This window comes from Metopolophium dirhodum, chromosome 3, assembly GCF_019925205.1.
Source record: "Metopolophium dirhodum isolate CAU chromosome 3, ASM1992520v1, whole genome shotgun sequence".
NCBI lineage: Eukaryota > Metazoa > Arthropoda > Insecta > Hemiptera > Aphididae > Metopolophium > Metopolophium dirhodum.
Window position 1 is genome coordinate 31,301,220 of NC_083562.1, and position 15,364 is coordinate 31,316,583.

At 39.6% G+C, this 15,364-nt stretch overlaps 4 protein-coding genes across 4 annotated transcripts; 1 reads left to right on the forward strand and 3 right to left on the reverse strand.

Moving 5' to 3' along the window:
- Positions 1 to 1,920: 1,920 nt before the first annotated feature.
- Positions 1,921 to 2,630, reverse strand: LOC132941415 (histone H1A, sperm-like). The gene has a single exon (XM_061009459.1). It carries the CDS (start codon positions 2,571 to 2,573, stop codon positions 1,959 to 1,961), a length of 615 nt encoding a protein of 204 aa, XP_060865442.1. The 5' UTR covers positions 2,574 to 2,630; the 3' UTR covers positions 1,921 to 1,958.
- A 2,015-nt stretch (positions 2,631 to 4,645) lies between these two features.
- On the reverse strand, positions 4,646 to 5,078 carry LOC132941502 (histone H4). The gene has a single exon (XM_061009589.1). The coding sequence runs from the start codon at positions 4,997 to 4,999 to the stop codon at positions 4,688 to 4,690; it is 312 nt and encodes a 103-aa protein (XP_060865572.1). The 5' UTR covers positions 5,000 to 5,078; the 3' UTR covers positions 4,646 to 4,687.
- Positions 5,079 to 8,627: 3,549 nt separating this feature from the next.
- On the reverse strand, positions 8,628 to 9,165 carry LOC132941500 (histone H2A-like). Its single transcript, XM_061009587.1, has one exon. The coding sequence runs from the start codon at positions 9,067 to 9,069 to the stop codon at positions 8,692 to 8,694; it is 378 nt and encodes a 125-aa protein (XP_060865570.1). The 5' UTR covers positions 9,070 to 9,165; the 3' UTR covers positions 8,628 to 8,691.
- A 4,256-nt stretch (positions 9,166 to 13,421) lies between these two features.
- Positions 13,422 to 13,887, forward strand: LOC132941499 (histone H2B-like). Its single transcript, XM_061009586.1, has one exon. It carries the CDS (start codon positions 13,458 to 13,460, stop codon positions 13,836 to 13,838), a length of 381 nt encoding a protein of 126 aa, XP_060865569.1. The 5' UTR covers positions 13,422 to 13,457; the 3' UTR covers positions 13,839 to 13,887.
- Positions 13,888 to 15,364: the final 1,477 nt, after the last annotated feature.

A 15,364-nucleotide genomic window follows, 5' to 3' on the forward strand; every position in this document is an offset into this window, starting at 1 on the left:
GCCAAATTCTGGTTCAAGTGCCACGGTTGTACCAAAAGTAAGGAAAGGCGCCCAGGAAACGCAAATAGTCGGGTAAAAAAGAAATTCACGAAAAAAAATGGCGTCCGGTTATTCAAGGATTTTATCGGTCCCTATGATGTTTCTTGGAAAACATATAATAGTATACTATAAATTCGATGGATATTCGTATCATTAATAGCCGCCGTGCAGCTATTACCGTCGAAAACAAGAGAATTGGCAAAAACATTCTAAAAATATCCAATCGTATGGGCACGGCAAATTTCATTATTATGTGTTAACTGTCGGTCGATAAGTGGTAATGAAAAAATTAACGTTAATATATTTGAGCGACTGTGAGTAATATCTATACCTAACCAGACTGTAATGTCAACATGGGTCTTTCGAGTTTTTAATTAGATACAATCGGTATCTTACGTAATTGAAGCCATATAAACACCGAGAATCCTGGATAATTATTGTTTATTTATCGACTATCAGTAATAAAAATATATTTATAACAATGTCAATGTTTACTCGGTAAAAGGCGTACCTATTCATCAAACTTCCCCAGAACGCGGGACAAAAGTATCTATAAATAAACAGACTATAATCGGCTGCTAGTGTCGTGTATAATTATAATGTATGTTTTATACGTCGTGGTCTCGTGGATATTGTTACACTGTTGAATTATTCGATTCCCGACAGTTATCCAAATTAGATAATATAGTCTATCCAAATAACAAAAATGACCATCCGCCAAATTCTGGTTCAAGTGCCACGGTTGTACCAAAAGTAAGGAAAGGCGCCCAGGAAACGCAAATAGTCGGGTAAAAAAGAAATTCACGAAAAAAAATGGCGTCCGGTTATTCAAGGATTTTATCGGTCCCTATGATGTTTCTTGGAAAACATATAATAGTATACTATAAATTCGATGGATATTCGTATCATTAATAGCCGCCGTGCAGCTATTACCGTCGATAACAAGGAATTTGGTAAAAACGTTCTAAAAATAACTCATCAATGAAAAACCTATAGAAATACCGATACAAGCAATAATGTACCGACGTAATTAAAATGTTATTATCATTTAAATCGTTTATACGTCACCGAGTTAGCAAATTGTCCGTGTCGATAAATATTTAATTCAATTCAAGTCTAAAATGGTAAATTTGAGCACCAAAATAAAATTAAAACAAACTTACGCGTAAACACCGACTCTTCCGACGAAACGTAGAGATGTGTCATAATATGTATCAAGGACAGACGTTCAGATGTCCGCCGCCGAAGAAACAGCTGCCTTCGTCCCGCTCCGAACTGAAATTTGAAAGTATCGAAATATTTGATGAAAATAACCCGAACGTAACGAAATGTGCGAGTTTTAGTTATATTCTTTACCGCTTAACGACTTGTCTTTCTATTCACGTCTCGGTTTATTTGAATTATTAGAACGTCAACACAATTGGCGATTGTCACAGGTGATATAAATATAACATTATAATTTGATAATAAATAATATTCATGTCGTTAATAGCCAGTGTGCGGGTCACAAGGAATTTGGTAAAAACATTCTAAAAATAACTGATCAATGAAAAACCTATAGAAATACCGATACGGGCAATAGTATCTCGACGTAATTAAATGTTATTATTAGTCTGCTATAAATAACATTGAATTTGGGAATTCCTTAACAATTGTAACCGATGTTTTTATTTTAATTAATTGCAATATAATCCAAACCGCAACTGGGTGCGTCTCACCCGTCCATAGTCTGAAACGACCAAACGCGAACACACTTTATAAAATATGTTTTTCTAAATCACGCGTCATACCAAAATCGTACACAGCTTACAAAAATGTACGAAAAAATATAGTTGGTGAGAGAAGTGCGAGTCATAAAATTGGTGGTCCTGAAAAGGACCGTTTTAAGGGAGGAAGAGGGATAGTATTTTACTACCGCACTACTTCTTTTTGGGAGCTGCGGTTTTCTTGATCGGAGTCTTCTTCGATTTGGGTTTGACGGCGGCCGGCTTTTTCGCTTTGGCTGGGGCCTTCTTTGGTGTAGTCGCCTTGGGCTTCGCCGCAGCGGTCTTTTTCGCTTTTTTGGCTGCTGGTTCACCCGCCGCGGGTTTCTTGGCGGCTACGAGCTTCTTCTTCTTCGGTGTTCCGGCGGCTTTGACTTTTTTGACGATGGATTTCTTCTTTTTGGCTACAACGGCCTTTTTCGGCTTGACCTCGGCGACGGGCAACTTGAAGTGTCCCGAAGCGCCGGTTCCCTTGGTCTGGACGACGGTACCGTTGGCGACGGCGGCTTTCAAAAACTTCCTGATGAAAGGCGCCAGCTTGGCGGGGTCGACTTTGTAGTTGGCGGCCAAGTATTTCTTGATGGCCGGTAACGACGAACCTTTCTTCTCCTTGAGCTCCTTGATGGCCGACGTGACCATCACGGCGGTGGTCGGGTGCAACGCAACGGTCTTCTTGACTTTAGAAGCCGACAACTTCTTCTTGGCAGGGGACTTCTTCGCGGCCGGCGATGCGGCGACTGGAGCCGGAGTTGTGGCGACGGTGTCTGTCATGTTGATGATGAAATTGTTCAGGTATATATTTAAAACGATGGATAATTCGACTGTTAACTGCGGCGATACCAAGTGTGTTAAAAAAATGTGTAAATATATACAGTGCACCCGTGCCAACTAGTAAACCAGTGTGATTCGCGTCGTCCTCCGAGCTACGGTTGTACAATCGTTTTTCACAATATCTCAACGGGAAATGTTGGTAAAAATCTGGCTTTGAACTTTTTGGAAAGCTAACTAAATTCTAAACGATCGCCAATGGTTATTGCATCGCCACCCAGTACCACGAAACCACCACGAGTCGTTATTTCCACACTTCCGACCGGGTTTTCGTAAACCGTATTTGAAGGTCTGCCGTATGACTGAAACCAGTCGAAAATTTACAAAAATATTTTGGATTAATTCTCCACGAGTTCCCCGAGACCATAGAATTTGCAGATTTCCAATCGATCGATTTCCCGACGAACAGCGGCTGTTCGAATATGACGGTTTTAGGACTCTGCTACGGCACGGCGTCACCGGCGTTTCTACCTGAAATTTTAACGAGGCAGACCTTATCAATAAATCTCGTCTTCATCGTACTTAACCGAAATCATGTTGAATAAATAATAATTATAATGACACATTGTGAGAGGACTTCGGCCGAAACTCAATGCAGATTACCAACAATTTATGTTCATTTGTATGCACTTTTTGTCCCGACCTACCGATGGACCTGATAGCGTGATAAGACGTCTGAAAACTGATTTGGATACATTAAAATATTTACTTGAGATCGATAACAACACATTTTCTCGTTCCTAAACTCCTGACGTTAGGTTAGGTTAGGTTAGGTTAACGTTTCCTAAACTCCCGACGTTAGGTTAGGTTAGGTCAGGTTAACGTTTCCTAAACTCCTGTCGATTTTGTTTAAATATTAAATATTTTCCAAAATTTTAAATTCAAATAAAATAAATAAATAATCTTAAAATGTGTGCTGATCGACCTCAAGACAAGTAGTCATATTAACAACTGCAAATAGGTGTTCAGGAGTCTCATCGCGTTATATCTGGATAGACGAAAAGTTAAAATAAAAAAATAAAAATGAACGTGAATTGTTTACGGTTCACCTGCGCAACGTCGTGGCCTGTACACGTACACGCATTTGTTGTGTCCGTCTTACAAGTGATAAAGTACATGAAAAAATTCACGCAATGCCCTCAGTTAATTCGAAGTTTCGTTGTAATTAGTTAAAATAAAACCATGGATTAAGAATTTCCCAAATGAAATTTTATTTATAACTGCATCAATGATTTAACTTATAATGACATTTAATTACGTCGAGATATTATTATTATTCCCCGTCCCGGTATTTCTATAGAAACAAATTTTCTGAATTTTAGTTCCTACAACAATAATTTACATTTTCTACGTTTTTGGACACCCTTTTTGCAAGTATTCTCAATATCATTCTTTGAGGTTTTTCATTGGTGAGTTATTTTTAGAATGTTTTCACCAAATTGTTTGTTATCGACGGTAATACCCGCACAACGGCTATTAATAATATGAATATCTATCGTGTTCATAGCACCTATACTATTATCCATGTCATCATGGTTAATCTATCACATTATAGGAACCGATGTTTCTTGTAATATAACAATTATAATGTACATAATGAAATTCGAAAAAAAAACATTCTAAAAATAAATCATTAAACAAAAACCTCTTAGCTTATTCATGGTAGGTTCACGAAACGAATGACGTAGTGAAATAGTGAATCACCACTGGAATTCGCAAAAAAGCTTTTTTTTGTAATATTGAATTCAAAGTCCCGCAATATAATAATATCATAACAAGATTAAGGTTATTTCTATGTTTTGACTTACGGTAGTATTTCAATTATAATCATGAAAAAAAAAATATTATAGAATATAATCTGTTATATTCGGAACGTTATTCCGCGTGTTTTTTTTCTTAAACAAATTGGGAATTATCATTTACGCCAACGAATAACCAACTTGAACGGAATATTTCTTTACTCTAAGGTTTTATAAGCGAGATATATTATGGCATCATCATATGGTGGCCCTGAAAAGGGCCTTTTTAAGATGTTTTTAAACTTCAGCAGTAAGTATTTAACCTCCGAAACCGTACAGAGTACGACCTTGTCGTTTGAGAGCGTACACGACGTCCATGGCGGTGACGGTCTTCCTCTTGGCGTGCTCGGTGTACGTGACTGCGTCACGGATCACGTTTTCCAGGAATACCTTCAGAACTCCACGGGTCTCTTCGTAGATCAAACCGGAAATACGTTTAACACCGCCTCGGCGAGCCAACCGACGGATGGCGGGCTTGGTGATTCCCTGGATGTTATCACGGAGCACTTTACGATGACGTTTCGCGCCTCCTTTTCCCAGACCTTTTCCTCCTTTGCCTCGTCCTGTCATTTTGAATGTTGGAAATAGTGTTGGACAACTTGCTCGGATGTGAACTGAACGTTGACTGATACTTTTCTTCAGGTCGCAGTCCCTTTTAAACGTTTCTCACGACACCGAACCACCAATCGGAACCATGACCGGTTATCCCCCCCCACCCCCGCCGCTAAAATTCTAAACGTTAAACATCGTCCAATGAGGACGACGCATACCGTTCCCATTTACGTATATATACCGGTCGACAGTGTGTTCGAACCACATCAGTCGTCCGACATCCACGTTTTGCACACCAACCCAGAACAATCTAATCCAGCAGCGCAATGGCACGTACCAAGCAGACAGCTCGTAAATCTACCGGCGGAAAGGCGCCCAGGAAACAGTTGGCCACCAAAGCCGCACGTAAGAGCGCACCCGCCACCGGAGGAGTGAAAAAAACCACATCGTTACCGTCCGGGAACCGTTGCCCTCCGTGAAATCCGTCGTTATCAGAAGAGCACAGAACTTTTGATCCGCAAATTGCCGTTCCAACGTCTAGTGCGCGAGATCGCCCAGGACTTCAAGACCGACCTGCGTTTCCAGAGCTCCGCGGTCATGGCGTTGCAAGAAGCTAGCGAGGCATACTTGGTAGGTCTGTTCGAAGACACCAATCTTTGCGCGATCCACGCCAAGCGTGTCACCATCATGCCAAAGGACATCCAGTTGGCCCGTCGCATCCGCGGTGAACGTGCTTAACTTTGATCATCGTCATTAGTTACCATACCTTAAAAAGGCCCTTTTCAGGGCCACCAAAACGTACTTGTATTCTGGCGATGGGGATGAATAGTGATTGTTAATATTACACTAGCGGCAGTATAATTATATTATTACATAATTATTATACCTGATATGAGACAATAATAAATAAAAAAAAACCCTGTCCAGAATTATTAGATTGGGAATCGAGTAAATTCGACGGTGCCGACTATCGTCTGTTTATTTATAGATGTTCGTGTCACGCTCTCTGGGGAAGTTTGATAAACAGGTACGCCATTCACCATGTAAACATTGACGTTTTTATTACTGATTATCGATGACTAAACAACAATTATCCAGGATTCTCGGTGTTTATGTGGCTTCAATTAAGTAAAATTCCGAAAGACCCATGTTGACATTGTAGACGGGTATAATATGGTTAGGTATAACTTACTCAGTCGCTCACGTGTTAATATTAATATTTTCATAACCACGGATCGACAGACAACACATAATAATGGAATTGCAAAGGGGTTATTTTTAGAATGTTTTTACCAAATTTCTTGTTATCGACGGTAATAGCCGCGTCACGTTATTTACAATACAGTCAAGTGTACTAATCACGATACTTTATCGCGTCGTGATTTCCCAAATAACCGAAAACAGATATTAGAATAATATACTTCAGAATATATTTCATTGTTTAATTGCTAATCATCTGATTACCCCGATAATTCGTGCTATATTAATTTCTTGGTTTATTCGATTGACGTCTTGTCGTCAAATTATACAATATAATATTATACTAGCTTTAATTGTAATGTCACAATCGAACCAAAAGTGAACAATCGTCGTTGCTAGGCTTTAAAATATTATTGCCTATTTACAGTTAATACCGGGTGATTCTTTTATCAAACAACAATCAATATTTCATAAAGTGTAAATTTTTTAGTCTTTTATTTTTACATTCCAAAGCGGAATCTTTTTCTTGGTATTTCGATACACGAAAATCGAATTTGGGGCGAGTAGTTTATGAGTTATACGTGTTTAAAGTTTTTGATGAGCGGAGTGGAGTGGTACGGAGTCACCCAGCGAAATGTTTATCCACTTCTATGTATCGAAATGCTAAGAAAAATATTCTGCTTTGGAATATAAAATTAAAAAACACTATAATATGTTGTCATATACATAAAAGTAAAAAACTTAAAAAATTATAAGTATAAAAAAATATTTTTTTTAATAAAAACGTTGTTTTATGAGCGACTTGAAACAATGTAAAAAAATTTTTTCAAAAAATTTACACTTTACGAAGTATTGAGTGTTGTTTGACAAAAGAATCACCCGGTATAGTTAATGCCTACAATAATATGATACAAATTTAATGAAAACTCGTAAAGGTGTAACTATAAAATACTAGTCTACATGGGTTAATCAATTGCCTCATGATACATTTTGTTGATTTTGAATATACAAAAAAAATATATTTTGATTATTCATAAAATAATCAAAACTCATCCTGGTCCGACTTATATTGAAACAAATTTTCCGATTGTTGTTGAAAGTATTAAGACGCTTGATACTTCAGGTTTGCTACTCATGGGTAAGGTAGGTGCAAAGTTAAGCCTTTTTCTCGGTCTTCTTGGGCAAGAGCACTGCTTGGATGTTGGGCAACACACCACCTTGAGCGATGGTCCCTCCGGACAACAATTTGTTCACCTCCTCGTCGTTCCTGATGGCCAATTGTAAATTCCGATAGGTTAGGTTAGGTTAGGTTAGGTTAGGTTTCCAAATGTCTTGTTATCGACGGTAATACCCGCATCACGGTATTTACAATACAGTTAAGTCCTAATCTCGATACTTTATCGCGTCGTCATTTCCCAAATAACCGAAAACAGATACATATTAGAATATTTTTAGAATATATTTTGTATTTCATTGTTTGATTGCTAATCATCTGATTACCTCGTGCTATATTCATTTCCGGGTTTATTTGATTGACGTCTTGTCAAATTATACAACATAACTAGATTATTTTTAATGTCACAATCAAACCGTCAAAATATTTTGTTCTACTTATACAGTTAACACCGGGCGATTCTTTTATCAAACAACAATCAATATTTCATAGTGTAATTTTTTTTTTTTTTTACGTCGTTTCAAGTCGCTTATAAAACAACGTTTTTATTAAAAAAATTATATTTTTAAATATTTTTTATCCTTATAATTTTTTAAGTTTTTTACTTTTTTATACGACAACATAGTGTTTTTTAATTTTATATTCCAAAGCAGAATATTTTTCTTGGTATTTCGATACATGAAAATCGAATTTGGGACGAGTAGTTGATGAGTTATAAGTATTTAAAGTTTTGATGAGCGGAGTGGAGTGTTACGGGGTTACCCCGCGAAATGTTTGTCCACTTCTATGTATCGAAATACTAAGAAAAATATTCTGCTTTGGAATATAAAATTAAAAAACACCACGTGTCGTATAAAAGAGTAAAAAACTTAAAAAATATGAAAACGTTGTTTTGTAAGCCGCCATCGCCAGTGGTCAGCGTAGCCATATTTGAGTAAAATTAGCGTCTAATTCGAAACATTCGTTTGACGACGAGCCATCTTATTTTGACAGTGTACCTATAATAATTCGATGTGATCATTTTTTTGTAATCCGATTTTTAAGGTTAAAGGCCACAAGACGTGACGGCTTCCTCGAAATATGAAGGAAATGGAATGAAGTCACTTGAGAATCGTTATCCAAGTATATTTAATGTAAGATCGCGCCCGGTCTCGATTAAAAAATGTCAAGGCATTCGCTTAAAAATCTGAAAGCAACAACAGCTACACGTGTAGTACTACCTACACTGCCTAGTGCATCTGCTGAAAAAACTTCGGACCGACGTTTGTTTTGATTTTGGTGGCCCTGAAAAGGGCCGTTTTATTAACTGTGTTTGTTGGGTAAGGGGTATCGAAAGTTAAGCCTTCTTCTCGGTCTTCTTGGGCAAGAGCACGGCTTGGATGTTGGGCAACACACCACCTTGAGCGATGGTCACTCCGGACAACAATTTGTTCAACTCCTCGTCGTTCCTGATGGCCAATTGCAAATGTCTGGGGATGATACGAGACTTCTTGTTGTCACGGGCCGCGTTACCGGCCAACTCCAAAACTTCAGCTGCCAAGTACTCCATGACGGCGGCCAGGTATACCGGTGCTCCGGCTCCGACACGTTCGGCGTAGTTTCCTTTTCTCAACAGACGATGGATACGACCGACCGGGAACTGGAGTCCGGCGCGGGACGACCTGGTCTTGGATTTGCCTCCCTTCGATTTTCCTGCTTTGCCGCGTCCGCTCATGATTTTTATAGTGCTTGGTATGGTTCAGATTCGATACTAGATGAGACTGATGTATAATTTTCCTGAAATTTTCGTTTATATAGTAAAATTGTGGATAGCAATTCTGTGATTGGACAGAGATAACAACACTACGATACTACGTCACACCGTTCGGTTGATTTTCATTACCAAACGTTGTGGTTTTCGTTCGGCATAATCGTGAAACGTACTCGTGGAGAAATTTCCATTTTCCGTTGTTATGGACTAATCGACGATTCTATTTATACCGTCATCACTGTGGGTTTTTACACCAATAAACGAACGGCATGTCGCTTGGATTTGGTAATATATACCCAGTGATGTAATATCAAATTATCAAATTTTTGATATTGAGGAGAGTAGAGCGATGGGTCGGTAATTTTCGGGAAGTTTGTGATCTTTACCCGGCTTAGGGATGGAAATTATTACTGCTTTTTTCCAAGCACGTGGAAAGTAGCAAATTCTGAGGGAGCAATTTATAACTTGTGTTAAGGAAAGTAGAATGTTATTCGGTAGAAATTTAAGAGCAGTGTTGGTGATGAGATCGACACCAGGGGCTTTCTTTTTGCGGAGGTTGTTTATGATTTTTTGGATTGTGCCAGGGGTGGTGAATAAATTAGATTTGGTGATACTTATGTTTCGAAGTAAGTTGGAGTGGGCAGAAACTTCTGGAAGGTCGGGACCAGGGTTTGGTTGGAATTGGAGTTCGAGAGAGTCAGCTATCAGCTCGGCTCGATCGATGGCCGGAAAAACTAGACCGTTGGGGCCGGTGAGAGGGTGGGATGCAGGACGTTTGTGGAGGAGACATTTGTTTAGTTTGTATATAGAGCCGTCCTGATGGTCAAGAGAATTAAGAAAAATGTCCCACTGGTCAGTTTTGTGAGTTTCGAGTAAAGTTCTGATTAGTGAGATTTTGGCGTTAAGTTGACGTTTGGTAGTCGGGTCACGGTTTCTTTGCCATTGACGGCGTAATTGGTTTTTTTCAGTTATTTCAAGTTTTATGTAGTCAGGTAGTAAAAAGGAAGAGTTTTTGTGTTTAGGGGTAAATACGCTAGCTTCGATCGCGTGTTGTATGTTTTTGGTGAGAGTATCAATTGCCAAGTCGATTGACTCACTGTTGATGGTCGGTCGTTCAGTTGGGCTTGGTAAGTTGGATAGGATTGTCTTGTATTTTGTCCAGTTAATGAAGCGGTTAGTCGTTGGAGGGGACGATGATACCGGAGTACACAAGGTCTCCAGAAGGATAGGGTTGTGGTCAGAAGATAGCTCGTTGAGGTTGTCGATGTGAGTAGGATAAGGTAGTCGAACGAGTGCGATGTCAAGTATGTCAGGTCTGTATCTAGCGTTTGTCGGGAAGTGTGTGGGGGATGAGGGAGCAGTGATGGTATAGTCCGATTGTTGAACGTGGTCGAAAAGTACGCGACCGGCAGCGTTTGTCGAGTGGCTCAAAAGTCGAGTGGCATCAAAAATTTACGAACGAATCATCCTCTCTCACCTTCAAACCAATCTTCGAGACAAAATCCGCCCAGAACAATTTGCTTTCAGACCTGAACACTCTACCACTCTACAACTGACCAAACTTACTCACCAACTTAGTCAGAACTTTAACAAAAACGTTAACACCGCCTCCATTTTCCTTGACGTGGAAAAAGCCTTCGACCGGGTCTGGCACGTCGGCCTCCTCTACAAACTGTCCCAACTCAACATCTCGACTGAAATCGTTAAAATCATCGAATCCTTTCTCACTGACCGCACTTTTGTCACAAAAATCGAAGACTCATTCTCGTCCACCAGACACATACTCGCAGGCGTCCCTCAAGGATCCTGCCTTTCACCTACTCTCTACTTGACTTACATTAACGACATACCAACAACTCCTAAAGCTCACCTCTCACTATTCGCTGACGACACTATGTTCTTTACTTTCGACAAAAACCCGAAACGCGCAGCCATACAATTACAACACCAACTCAACCTAGCTACCACATGGTTTCATCGCTGGAAAATCAAAATAAACCCTACCAAAACAATAGGTATTCTTTTCGGACGTTCCAATACTACTCACATCCCACCACTACTACTCGACAACCATCCAGTGACTTGGTCCAATCATGCCAAATACCTCGGCGTTACAATAGGACGCAAACTCACCTTCGACAAACACGTTCAAGACATCACCAAAAAAGCCACTCGCGTCCGCGGAATTCTTTACCCCATTCTCAACCGTTCTAGCCCTGTCCCAAAATCTTCAAAGCTCAATATTCTAAAACTCTACGTCTCTCCAATTCTTTCATATGCTGGCCCCTCTTGGGCTCCTTTCATCGGTCCCTCACATTGGAGACGTATCGAATCTGTTCAAAACATCGGCATTCGCACGATAACGGGTTTACCCACTATCGTTAAAAATTCGGTCCTTCTAAAATCGACAAATTTCAAATCTATTCAAAACTCCATTCGTTCCCAAACCAAATCAATGTTCTACAAAAATTCTTTCTCCAATCATACTTACATCCGACTTCTAGGTAAAACACACCCTCCCCCAAATACTAAACGTAAATTGAAACCCTACCCACTCTCTTGGGCAGACCAATAAATCTAACCATTTCTTCTTAATTTCCATCCACTAGTAGAGGCATAAGCCTGGAATAGTAAACGGCATAGCCATCCCTTTCAAAGCAAAGCAAAGTCAAATTATCAAACTATTTGCTGATACGTACCAAGAACAGTTCACACCAAATCGTGGCCCAGTCCTCCCCGAAGTAATTAGCAGCCTAACATCTATCTTTGACGCACAAGTCAGTAGTAATGATTACACAACCCCTGGGTCCATCAAAGACATCATAAACCATCTACCCAAACGGAAAGCCCCCGGCGAAGATCATATCACGAATAACGCACTTAAAAACGCTCCGAATAATTTTATTCTCAGGCTAACGCATATATACAACGGTTGCATTCGACTTTGTTTCTTCCCGGACGACTGGAAAAGAGGTCAGATCATAACCATACCTAAACCGGGGAAAAACCACGCTGACCCCGTTAGTTACCGTCCTATCACGCTCCTACCCACTATTGCCAAGATGTTTGAAATAATCATCCTCAGAAAACTAAAGTGCCAAACTGAGCACCTGATCAGAGATGAACAGTTTGCCTTCCGTCGTCAACACTCTACCGTTCTTCAACTAATTAAGCTCACGGACCAGCTCTGCAAAAATCGAAACGACAAAAAATTCACTCCGGCTATTTTTCTCGACGTAGAAAAGGCCTTCGATAAGGTCTGGCACGAAGGTTTACTCCACAAGCTATTCAAAATTGGTACCCCAATCCACTTAATTAAGCTTATCCAATCGTTCTTATCCGACAGATATTTTAACGTTCGTGTCGATAATTCTGTCTCCAGTAACCGTCCAATCAGAGCAGGTGTGCCACAAGGCTCCTGCCTGTCACCATACCTATACCTGATATACACAAACGACATACCTGTTAACGCTAACAGCAGTCTCGCTTTATTCGCCGACGACACCATGTTTCTAGCCTCAAATCGTAACCCTAAATACGCAATTAATGCACTTCAAAGGCAAATTAACCTGGCCTTAACATGGTTCAAAAACTGGAGGCTAGGCATCAACACAAGTAAGACAGTAGCTATTTTGTTCAACAAAAACACCACGTTTAATTTGAGTCAAATTACCATGGCAGGTGTACCCATCCCGTGGACAAACCATGCAAAGTACCTTGGAGTCACTTTCGACAAATACCTAACATTCAACAACCACGTCAAAAATACTCTCGTCAAAGCGCGCAGATGCAAAAATATGCTCAACCCAGTCCTAAATAGCCGCAGCCCAGTGCCGCTCAAATCCAAAATTCAAATCTATCTCATGTACATAAGACCTCTCTTAACATACGCCGCCGAGGCCTGGGGCCCTTGTATTTCGCCATCTAACTGGAATCTCATTGAATCAGTTCAGACCAGTTGCGTACGGTCCAGTGCTGGCCTCTTGAGATTCGTATCAAACCAGAACATTCGTGACTCTGCCAGAATAAAAACCATACATGAAGTAGTAAAGGATAATTCAAAAAGACTATTTTATCAAAACACCTTCTCAAACCACAATCATATTAAAAACTTGGGCCGTGATGAAGCCGTATCGACAATAAGATCAACTCCTAAAATACGACCATTCGATTGGTCACAGTCATAGTATACCTAAACCTACCTGCCATATCATTCATCTCTTAATAGGCATCCGCCTGAAAAGAGCACATAGACCAATCTATGGTCGTCCTACTTGCAATGCAATGCAATCAAATTATCACTCAGTACACAACGTTTCAGTAGTCAACAAGTCTATTTACAACTATTCGAAATGGCTCCAGGAGGAAAATCGGCGGGCAAAGCAATGAAGAAGTCGTCCGGCAAGGCACAAAAGAACATCGCCAAGTCCGACAAGAAGCGCAAGCCCAAGAGGAAAGAATCGTACGCAATTTACATCTACAAAGTGTTGAAACAAGTACATCCCGACACCGGAGTCTCGTCCAAAGCCATGAGCATCATGAACAGCTTCGTCAACGACCTGTTCGAGCGCATCGCCGCCGAATCCAGTCGTCTGGCCCACTACAACAAACGTTCGACCATTACCAGCCGGGAAATCCAAACTGCCGTCCGACTCTTGTTGCCCGGTGAATTGGCCAAGCACGCCGTCAGTGAAGGAACCAAGGCTGTGACCAAGTACACCAGCTCCAAATAAGTCTCCCGTTTTGTGAAATATCATTACTCAACTAAAACGGCCCTTTTCAGGGCCACCAATCGCTATAAAATTTCTGTTCTCTCTAACAACCATTATTTTTGAACTAAAACTATCGCACGTAGAATATTTTGAACATTTTCAGTGTGTACAGAGCGGGGAGCACTGCGTGATTATCGGGATAGTTAACGAAAAAAAATGCTGTCCGGTTACGTAAGAAATTTACTGAAACATCGAGTTCTGTGATAGAATGATGTAATATCATCGTGTATTATTATAAATGCGATGGATATTAATAGACGTTGTGCGGGTTTTACCGTCGAAAACAAGAGAATTGGCAAAAACATTCTAAAAATATCCAATCGTATGGGCACGGCAAATTTCATTATTATGTGTTAACTGTCGGTCGATAAGTGGTAATGAAAAAATTAACGTTAATATATTTGAGCGACTGTGAGTAATATCTATACCTAACCAGACTGTAATGTCAACATGGGTCTTTCGAGTTTTTAATTAGATACAATCGGTATCTTACGTAATTGAAGTCATATAAACACCGAGAATCCTGGATAATTATTGTTTATTTATCGACTATCAGTAATAAAAATATATTTATAACAATGTCAATGTTTACTCGGTAAAAGGCGTACCTATTCATCAAACTTCCCCAGAACGCGGGACAAAAGTATCTATAAATAAACAGACTATAATCGGCTGCTAGTGTCGTGTATAATTATAATGTATGTTTTATACGTCGTGGTCTCGTGGATATTGTTACACTGTTGAATTATTCGATTCCCGACAGTTATCCAAATTAGATAATATAGTCTATCCAAATAACAAAAATGACCATCCGCCAAATTCTGGTTCAAGTGCCACGGTTGTACCAAAAGTAAGGAAAGGCGCCCAGGAAACGCAAATAGTCGGGTAAAAAAGAAATTCACGAAAAAAAATGGCGTCCGGTTATTCAAGGATTTTATCGGTCCCTATGATGTTTCTTGGAAAACATATAATAGTATACTATAAATTCGATGGATATTCGTATCATTAATAGCCGCCGTGCAGCTATTACCGTCGAAAACAAGAGAATTGGCAAAAACATTCTAAAAATATCCAATCGTATGGGCACGGCAAATTTCATTATTATGTGTTAACTGTCGGTCGATAAGTGGTAATGAAAAAATTAACGTTAATATATTTGAGCGACTGTGAGTAATATCTATACCTAACCAGACTGTAATGTCAACATGGGTCTTTCGAGTTTTTAATTAGATACAATCGGTATCTTACGTAATTGAAGCCATATAAACACCGAGAATCCTGGATAATTATTGTTTATTTATCGACTATCAGTAATAAAAATATATTTATAACAATGTCAATGTTTACTCGGTAAAAGGCGTACCTATTCATCAAACTTCCCCAGAACGCGGGACAAAAGTATCTATAAATAAACAGACTATAATCGGCTGCTAGTGTCGTGTATAATTATAATGTATGTTTTATACGTCGTGGTCTCGTGGATATTG